This window comes from Theobroma umbraticum, unplaced genomic scaffold, assembly GCF_002168275.2.
Source record: "Theobroma umbraticum cultivar Fairchild unplaced genomic scaffold, ASM216827v3 scaffold_60.0, whole genome shotgun sequence".
Classification (NCBI taxonomy): Eukaryota; Viridiplantae; Streptophyta; class Magnoliopsida; order Malvales; family Malvaceae; genus Theobroma; species Theobroma umbraticum.
The window spans coordinates 181,596-192,229 of NW_018397288.1; the positions used below are offsets into that span (position 1 = coordinate 181,596).

Consider the following 10,634-nt stretch of genomic DNA (forward strand, 5'->3'; position numbering starts at 1 on the left):
AGGAGGAAAATAGAGAAAGGAAATAATTTCCCTAAAATAACTCCTACAAATCTGGAATATAGTCAATAAAATAAATTGATAAGCCGTCAACATATAATCTTGAAATTGCCAGTTTCTTTTACATTTGCCAACAATAAAATGTTTCCCAGCATTGCCTAGCACTTTATTGCACAATGTTTATTTTCCAAAAATCAGCATAACTTGGATGATAGTGACAAACAACCAGAAATGTAGCCCACAGTCATCAAGGACAATGCAAAAGTAGACTTAAAGAGGTAATAAGTTCCCTATGACCAATTCAATGCAACTGAACCTTTGAGTTGGCAAACAAGTCTACAGATTTTTATCAATATATTCATCAGCATTGACTTAAGCCAGAAAAGAGAAGTACATGATCAATAAAATATCGAACTAATATACCAATTATAACTTAAAACAAGTTGAAAATATAATAACAAGTCATTATATAATATGGCATTATTTAATTTATCTTTTTCCTCATCTCTCAACTGATCCAATTTTCTCTCTTTTGAAATAAACAAAACAAAACAGATGCAATATCTCCTTCTAATTTTAACCCTCTTTCTCTTTTCAACTCCTTCCATATGTTGACACATATTCCAGGACTAGTAAGTTATAAAGCAGTTTCTTGGTTCCCTTGTTAAGCAAAAGAAGTGCAACTAATACTACAAAATCCAAATGATTCCAACTACAAAGCAAGGGAAGAAAAATTAATGGCACCTCCAAGCTTTTGTGCTTCTTTGATTATATGAAGTGCTAATGTTGTCTTGCCAGATGCTTCTTGCCCATAAATTTCAACCATTCTTCCCTGTATAATGCATAACAGAGATCAAAATGATATTATGACAAAGTTATTTTACTTTATAGCAGCTAACTTAAACATGAAATAGAATAAAATTGCAGCCTCTTTCATGATGTATTAAGAATCAAGTACTTTTTATTTATAACTACTGGAATTTTCTATGTAAAACATATATAAAATATAAATATTCTATCAAAAAATGTGTGCGCTTGTGTGCATGCATGTAGGGGAAAGGTCAGATTATTTTGTTACAAAAATTAATCTCAGAACATGATATGTAGAGGACCTATGCTTGGATTACTTGCAAACTCAGAAATTTTTTCAAGGGAGGGGACATTTTAGGGCATATAATGTTTGTTTCATCCCATCCTATGAAGCTAAAACTTAGGTTGACTGGTTCTTAACAATGTCATCCTTAGGTTCTTGTGTAAGTAATTCTCAAAAAAAGTTCTTGTGTAAGAAAATGATAAATGAAGGTAAAATATTAAAAAAAATAATGCACGAGCTTTAAACAATATCATACGCAATTCTTTATTACAATTACTGGTCAACATTTGGAGCCGAACGGAAAGCAAGAACAACAAATGAAGTGGGTGAAAAATACATGTCTAAGCTTTCTCTTCTAATTTAAGTTTTACAGAAACCAACTGTTTAATAAAAATAAATTAAAAAAAAAAGGTATAGGCATTCCTTTCATAATAAATGCACAGAATGCAAGGCTAGAGAAAGAAGAATTGAAGAATTAAAGTAAGAACATCATGCAGCACATAGCTATTTTTTAAAAGACAAAAGTGTAAATTGAAGAATTTACCTTTAGCAAGGTGAAGCATAAGCCTCAAAGCATTGAGGCATAAGCTTTTTCATTGTTCATTTTTTTGTTAAAATTTAAAGCAACTAATTAAATATTACTAAGTTGAAATAATAATTATGAAAACTATCATGAGAAAAACATAAAAATTTGAAGATATCTTGTGAAAGATATAAATATATGATAACCAAAGAAACATATAAAATAAATTTTATATTGTTTTTGGCTAAAATGCAAATTTAATACAATATACTTGGAAACTAAAGAGCAGTAATGATAATTAAAGCGAAAAACAAATAGAGACTATAGTAATAGCAGAATGGGCTTTTCATGGTTCACTAGAAACAAGACAGTATCATCTGTACCAAACACCAAATATTTTATGCCTCAAGGCTGTTTGGTTCCACTTTGCATCAAGGTGTGCCTCACCAAATCCTCTTAAACATAGGTGTATAAATGCCAGGAAACAACAACATTTATACCAACATTAAATTTTTTATGCCTCAAGGCTATTTGGTTCCACCATGCATCAAGGTGCACCTCACTAACGCCTCTTAAACATATGCATAAAAAGCTAAGGAATTCTTCCCTCAACCAAGGAGATTAGGTCCAAATGAAGATATCATAAGTCTAACTTCTGAGAAAAAACTAATAATAATTGCTAAAATAGTCTTGACTGCAAAACCCAATATATAAAGCTTATTTGCAAAGAACAATCCAGGTTTACGCATAATTAGATCACAAGGGACATTAACTTCACAGGAAATAAATGGTCCCTGAGATACCCTTAAGAGAAAACCAACATAACTATGCAGTTATTGGAAAAGTAGAGTACACAACACTAGTCAGGGGTTTGAATCCATTAAACAATTTAGATCTTCCACCCAAAGTCAATTAAGGGAAGCAAAAACAGAAAGGCATACAAAATTTTGACGCACACTGATCAATTAAATCATGTAGCAATACACATGATTTCTCAAAATAAAAAAAGAAGGAACTGCACATATTAATTATCAATAAACAACAAGCATAGTAATGTCTAAGCACAAGAAAGGAAAAAGTCAACACCTCCAGTAACCCTTTAACCTCCCTATGTGAGTTACAGCAGAAGAATATGAGGTTAAATTTCCAAAGAAAGAAGGGCAGAAATATGTCACATATCTTTAAACAACATCATGCATGAGATATCCGATTGTTTGCCATCTTATACCGACCATTCAGCATAAGTGATTGACCAAAAAGTGGCAAGTAAAAAATTTTAAGAAAAAATAATGTGTTCCTTAGAAAAGAAATGTGCTAATAGGAAAACTAAGCATTGCAGCTCTTCACCTTTGGTAATCCTCCAATGCCAAGTGCTAGATCAAGCTTTAATGATCCTGTAGATATCACAGGAGCACACCTTGAGTTGAAAAAACGCTGCAAAGACAACATAGACTCTCTACCAAAGTCACCAGCAAGCTGCGAGAGAGCCTGACGTAGTGCAGTGTCTTTCTTTGTTTCTTTGTTATCATCATGAAATTCATCAAATTCACACTCTGAAACATCCGCTGAAAGGTTGAAAACATTATTTTGCCATGCAATGGGATTTAATTGCTCGTCCTTTGAATTCACAAGATGTAAAACTTTACACAAGACTTCTACATTATATAAACTACAAACAAAGCTAGGGCCAAATCACAGCCCAATGATTGAAATATTTTTTTAACATTATCAATTCACCATTTTATTTCATCAAAAAAAAATCTAAAACTAAATGAATAGTTTTCAGTGAAGTAGCTAGAATGCAATTTCTTTCCAAAAGCAAATCAATCTCTTTATCTCTTAAACTATATGCTATTTGCTTAAACAATTGAACTTAACATTTGGTCCAAGTGGCACAACCCAAAAACAAAGTCAAAACTTACAACCAAACTGTAAACAACCTTAAGAAACCCAACAATCCTTCTCTTCATGCTCTTTATGCTGCTTGATCTCCATCTCTTTTTTTTCTTCTTTCCTTTCTCTCTACCATGTTCTCTACCTTGTGAAGCCATACATATTTCTTTCCCCTTTTTAATTGGTACTTTATTCTCTCATCTTCTTTATTTATTCTAGCTCCCTCTAATAGATTCTATAGAAACACAAACAAATTTAAAACTGCAAAAATCTAAAGCCGCATTAGTCACTGGATTTGGTCTAGGTGAAACAATTTTTTTTTGCTCCATTTCCGTCCTTGTTTCTTCTCCCCCTTTTCTATCACATTTTCTTGCTTCTGAAGCCACCCATTTTTGTTTTCTTTTCGGTGCTTTCTCTCATCTTCTTTCCTTCACGTATTCCTCTCATATTCTCTTGAGATACCAAGACAAATAAAAATTATTGGCAAATCTTTAGCTCCAATAATCACCAAATTTTCCATAGCTAAAATAGGTTTTCCTTTTTTTTTTTTGCTTCACCATGCAATTTCTGGCAAAAGCATTCCAACAATGAATTGCATTGATGACAAGCAATGTCCAAAGAGTCAGTGGCAAGTGCCAATACAAACACAGATTTAGTAGCCACAACTACACTATGATGACACAGGTACTTCAGCCAAATGTTCCAACTTCACAGAAAAGTCACTTTGACCAAGAACCTGACTTCTGAACCTCCTTTACTACTCCAATACTATATCTATGATATCCCTTGATAGGGACAATAATTTTCATTTTGAAATGCAATAATCAGAGACCAATAGATATTTTAAACCATTAATTTTATTCATAAGGTTAAGCATTAGTCACATAACTATGACGATACAACACCTTACAAACATTTATGAGCACATCATAGTTTCTATGTTAAACGAATAAATAGATAGATACATGAGAGAGACAAGTAGAGAGTGAAAGAGATGATACCCGCAGAAGAAAAATGGTAGGTGGGAGCCCCAATACAAGTGATTGCTTCCCTTGTTGCATACTGGAGCAACAATGTCCAAGGACAATAAGATACATGAAGGTCCAGAAATGCGATGAGTCATTGTTAAACTTTATTAAGAAACAAGGCAAAGAAAACGAAGAGGAGCAGAAACAAAACTAGTTTAAAGAAAAGCATGATTGAAGAACTATGGGTACAAAGAAACAATCATAAGCATCACTGCATCAAAAATATCTATGAAGCAAGCATGTCAAATTTAAAAATCAATCTAAAGTCAAAACACATACCAGTATAAATGTTACCAATATTAATGGGCTAATATCATGTAGAAATCTGTTATCCTTTTTTAACGAAAAATGAGTCACAGTGTCTTCTAGATTAAATATTCAAGAGCAGCCTCAAAAGCCAAATTAAAACTAGAATCAATTGATGCCTACGATCTAAGGATTCTACGGTGAAGAGCTGTCCATACAGCTCAAAGTCTGCTTAGAAAAATGTATTTTATCACTATGATGCCACATACCATGTTTTAATAACCAGATCGCTTGTTGAACTGGTAAGAGGCCAACCTCCGGTAGGGCAGGTTCAACCGGTCAGTCCAAATGAGCACCCAACAACTATTTTCTTCAAAGACAAAAGAAATATTGCTTGTGTCTATATTTCTTTTCTTTTTAATTTTTCATGTTTAAGTGCAGCATTAAGTAAGAAGCGACCATTAAATAGAAATGCACAGATTTCGACATTTTAAAAGTTGTGATTTGAATTTTAAAGAAAAAAGACATAATCTTAATTGCACCTTAATTAAGACTGTTTAAGTAAAAAGGCACATGGATGATGCAATGGGGGAGCCATCACTTCAAATTTTGTGAGTTTTAAAAATGTATTTGTCAGCCTAGCCTACACATTGTTAAATGCAGTGCTTCAAAACAGGATCTGGCGAATTTGACCAGATGAACTGAGAAGTAGGGTCAACAGTTCAGAAGATGTCATAAAACCAAGTATAAGCCAATTGGATCAAAATTGAAAAAATAGAGTAAAAACCCAAACAAAACTAGATAAGGAGCCAAAGATTTTTGAAATCTATCAATCCCCACCTGTTGAAGAAAAAGTCAAATTTTCCTTCTCACAACCCATTCTTTACATTTAACAATATGTAAAATAAGCTAACAAATACACTTTTTGAAATAAAATTTTGAAGCCATTGGCCCCCATGTGCCTTTAACTTCCTTAAATAGCCTTAATTAAGATTTAGTGTCAATTAAGGTGTAATTAAGACTATGCTTTTAAAAAATTTTAAATCACAACTTTTAAAACATGAAATGCATTCCTTATTTCATGTTTTCTTTAGTACCTAATGCTGCACTTAAACAAAAATAAAATGAAAAGAAATATAAACACAAGCAATATTTCTTTATCTTTAGAGAAATTAACTTTTTGGTGTGCATTTGGCCCAAATCAACCCAAAAAAAGCCCTTTATTGGTTCAACAAGCAATTCAGTAATTAAAACATTGGTTCAACATGAAGGGTGAATTGTGAAAAGGAAATTTTGAAGTTTTCATCAACAAGTGAGGTCCATAATTACAAACTTCAAAATTTTATTTGGCTTCCTATCCAGCTTGGTCCAAGTTTTTGCCATTGTTTTTTATTTTGACAGGTTTGACATAAACTTGATTTCGTATCATCTTTTGAACCGTTGACCCTACTGGTTCTTGGTTGAACTGACAGCCCCAATCCAATTTTAAAAACACTAGCCACATACGAAAAGGCTAACGGACCATCCCCATTACATTTTTCAGTCACCCTATAACATATGACTTAGATGACTTACAAAGCACTTTCTATTCCTCACTATAACCTCAACACAGTCTTGCTAAGACAACCATTTCTTTTGAGTGCATTACTTTCCACCATGGCTTTCCTATGTCTTCATGCATTTATGGTTTTTCATCTTAGCTTTCATCTTGGTATACTTCTAGCATACTCAAGTGCATCACCTTCCCCTACCTCAGTGCTTTAAAAAAGATCAAAATATGATTGGAAGCAATTGAAGTATACATCTTCTAAACTTAGAAAAAAGTAAGATTGGGACGGGTTCATTTTATGTAACCCAAAAGGAATAAAAACTAAAGAAACCTCTATATAAAACTCATTGAAACACCTAACCTATGGAAGTACATTGATTTCCTGAGGCTGGAAAAAAAAGCATGCAAATTTGTCAGGCCACCGTCAGCAAAGGAAAGCAATGATGTTAGGAGTTAATTGTTGACATTTTAAATTGTCATAAATGTATTCAACTACAAAATGAAATTTTCTAGTTTGTTAAGAAGTTCCAAAAGTATATGAATAGATTCAAATTGATTATTGAATTGATCTACATAAACCTTTCTAGTTTGCTTCATGATTCATTCTAAGATCATAATAGATATGTTTCAAAGCGTAACTAGTAAAAGCTATCCATATATTACTATGGTTTTGAGGCTCAAAATCTTACAGTCCATACTACCTAAATTCTCAAAAGCTTGAAACAGAACATAAATTTTGGCAGATGCAACTATTTTACTTTTAAAATCAACTGAGGTTTGATCAAGTGATTAAAGTCAATTAAACTTTTGCAGCCGCTAACAGCTTCACAAACTATCCTTCCCTTCATTTTAACCCAGAAATCCATAAAGACAGTTTTATCAAATAGCCTCAAATGTCATCCCCTTTCATTCAATACCTATAAATCTTTAAACATTAATTTCCAAACAGTTCTCCACCCGTTTCAACTTTCCTCAATGCACCAAAAAAAAAAATAGGAAAGAAAGCTACAGGCAAAATCTCACTGCATTATAAGCACCACTTAAACAGGTCATTTCAAAAAAACAAAAACAAAACAAACAACATAAAAGAATATTATATATATATATATATATAAAATGTTGATATTGATACTATAAGAGGAAATGAGAGATTAAACCTGAGGGAAACAAGGGAGTAAAGAGAAGAACCGGGATGATCTTGACACAACATTGAGAGTAAGAAATGGAAAAGAGATCGCCATTCTTTGTCTTCTTTGCTTTTCACTTAAGCATTTTTTTTCTGTTTAATTTTGCTGGGGTTTTCCTTTTCAAGGTTTTGGTAGGGTTTTTTTTTTTGTGAAATTATTCGAATTTTGTGGGTTTTTGCTTTGTGGTGTGAAGCATTACCATGCAATCTCTGCAATCGCCACTCCTCAAGGGCAGGACAGCTCACTCACTCTTCAAGTTCAGGTGTAATTGGTTATAAGTAGTTGATAGGTCCCTGCACTAAGCATGTAACACACAAACAAACTATCATAAATATCATCCATGCCTGGCTTTGCCAAATCTCGAACAAACTATCATTAATGGTACAGAGTTTAAGACCGGCATATCAGCTAGACATAATAAAAGCTAAAGAAAGAAGAAAGCCTAAAGAAACATTAAGATTTAAGTAAGCCAAAGAAACATTGTTTAACCCATCAGAAAACAAAAGAGAATTGAATTAATTCCATCTGCTAGAATCTTATATAACATTTCAAGGAACTTTTTTCACACATTTTTGCCCATCACAATTTCCAATAAAAAAGATAATTTTCTTAAATATCATATAACCAAATTTCTTAAATTAAGACAAGTTTCAACAACAAAATTCACCATAGAACACAACATCTCTTACTTACAAGTCAAACAACACAAAATAGACCAATAATCAATCCCCATATAATACTAAATTTTAAAACAAGATAATGCAAAAAATTAGCACAAAAAAATGTGAAACCAATTTGATTTCCTGCAAAATAAAATACTTTATTTTCCATGACAAAAATTATAAAACAGAAAGTTCAAAAAAGAAAGTATCACAGACCCTGAATCCTGGATTCTCAGCTATTTGAATGGAGAGAGAGGGAGACTGAAGGACAAGGTAGAGGGAAGGGAGAGGTCCAAGCTGCCTCCGGCTGAATGGGCTGACCGGCGGCGATAGCTGGGCACCAATGCTCAACCAAACGCGAAACAACGAGGGGACAAGGGGAGAACGGAAAATGGCAACCGCGAAAAAGGGAGAAGGAAGAAAGGGCGGAAAACCGAGAAAGGAGGAAGAAGGGAGAGAGAAAGAGATAGAACGACGGGAAAGCGACTAGACAAGGCCGACCGCGGTTTCACATAATTCACTTACAAAATATTTGGTTGAAATTTAAATCCAACAAGGACGATACCGCGCTACACGGCTGAAGAAAAATAAAATTAAAATCTGATGACATACATATAATATATGTAATCCATAATATATATAAAACTAGAATAATTGATTGGGTTAATTAATTTATATATGTCATTCTCAATTGAATTAATTTTTTTATACATTTTATGTCAAAATTAAGTAGTTTTTTATTTTAAAAAATTTTATTTTTTTCACTTTTATTTATTTTAGTAAAAAATACTTTAAAATGATAATTTTTAACTTTGAATGCTTAATATTATTTTTTATCTATATCCTCTTTTTCAACATAAATGCGAATCCATAGTATTTAGACATCTCTTTTATAAATGAAAACAAATTAACTGATTTGATAAATTTTAGCTATTTATTTTAAGGTAAAATACTCTTTCTTTTAAGTTTTAATCGAAATTACATGAAGGTTCATTAGGTTTTAAAATAAACACTTTATCCCAAAAAAATATTTTTCACTAGACATATAAGTTTAGCCACTAGTCCACCGTTAGTATTTTCATCCACTTGATGATGTGGCTAAGATAAAAAGATAATTTTACTCTTGATTAATTTTTAAAATTACTATTATAAAATTTTATTTTTTTATATTAATTAAAAAAAAGCTCCCTGTATGGCCCGATGCTCCCTTAGGGGGTAGCACCAAAGCTCCCTTCCCTTGGGAGCACCAATCAGTGCTCCTTTTCCCTTGGGGAGCTAAGGATAATAACTCTATTATATAAAGTTATTTTTAACACATTTTAAGGACATTAGTAGCTAGACCTTTGAGTTTTAAGCTCGAATTTGAGCATTTTAGTTATTTTTATAAGTTAAATTAGATTACATGTTAAATAGTTAAATTAAGTTGTGTTTAATTTAATTTTGCTTTATTTTGATTTAATTTACTTTTAGAAGAGTCAATGTCGATTTCTCTCATGGTTATGCGCAGGATATGTGATGAGTAAGGTGAAATTGACTTATGATAGCACAAGTATGGTGAAGGTGTCACTGGTACATGCTGTGGGAAGTCCAATTGATGTGATTTTTCAATCATTAAAAAGCTCAGAGAATGGGCTACAATTTTTATGTTTACCACTTCACCCAGTTTAGACCAGATAAAAGTAAAATCATGTTTGAAGATGATAGATAGATATAGACTACACACAAGGCAGCACGGTGATTAAGGCCATGGTGTTGAGTCACTCAAGGCTGCGGCGCTAAAGTGACCATTGTCGCTGTGTTGGGCTGGATGGGTGCATCATACTAAAGGCTAAGAGCATGGCTTCTTACGATGCCACGGTGCCACCTTGATTTCCATAATTAAACTTTTGATGAAAAGTTGGAAAGTAGGGCACCTTTTCACATATTAAAAGCCTTTTTGAGAGCATTTAGAGGGGAGACGGCAATAGCTTTTCTGTAGAATTGGAGCTGCGAATCAATCAAGATTTTAAAAGCAATTGAGAGACTTTCAAGATTTACCAGGATTCAACATTAGTTTCTTTCTCTTTTTTTGTGTTAGTCTTATTTTCTTGTCTTGAATTCATGACTAAATTTCTTTGGAAAGTGTTTTATTTAGATATTATGAACTAATTTGCTTATTTAGGATTATGGTGGATTTTAACATGTAGTCTAAACAATGGTTTTTCTATTACTTATCATGAAAGGGTATCGTTTTACTTATTTAAATATATTCTTAATGCCTTTAATTGCCTAGCCAACAATTAATTGATTTGTGTATCTAATTGAAACTCGGCAAAGAAATTTTAGGTTAGACTAAGATTTGAATAGTGTATGTTCACGTCACTTAGATGATTTGATTCATGGCTTGGGTAAACATAAGTCAATCGCCATACATAGCCAAATTAGAACACATGCTTAATGAACTTAATTTAATTGAT

General features: G+C 32.5%; 1 protein-coding gene across 4 annotated transcripts in view; it reads right to left on the reverse strand.

Moving 5' to 3' along the window:
• The window catches only part of RECA3 (RECA homolog 3), a 16,419-nt gene extending 7,657 nt beyond the window's left edge, over positions 1-8,762 (reverse strand). The window contains exons 1-5 of one of the 4 annotated variants that reach the window (XM_021444466.2): positions 8,395-8,762; positions 7,487-7,809; positions 4,508-4,568; positions 2,961-3,166; positions 742-829 (exon numbers count right to left, since the gene is read on the reverse strand). In XM_021444466.2, the coding sequence (XP_021300141.1) occupies positions 742-829; positions 2,961-3,166; positions 4,508-4,568; positions 7,487-7,570 (439 nt within the window). In that variant the 5' untranslated portion in view covers positions 7,571-7,809; positions 8,395-8,762. Of the gene's footprint in view, positions 1-741; positions 830-2,960; positions 3,179-4,507; positions 4,569-7,486; positions 7,815-8,394 lie in introns of all 4 variants that reach the window. The other 3 variants (XM_021444467.2, XM_021444464.2, XM_021444465.2) reach the window with 3 other exon arrangements.
• Between the last annotated feature and the right edge of the window lie 1,872 nt (positions 8,763-10,634).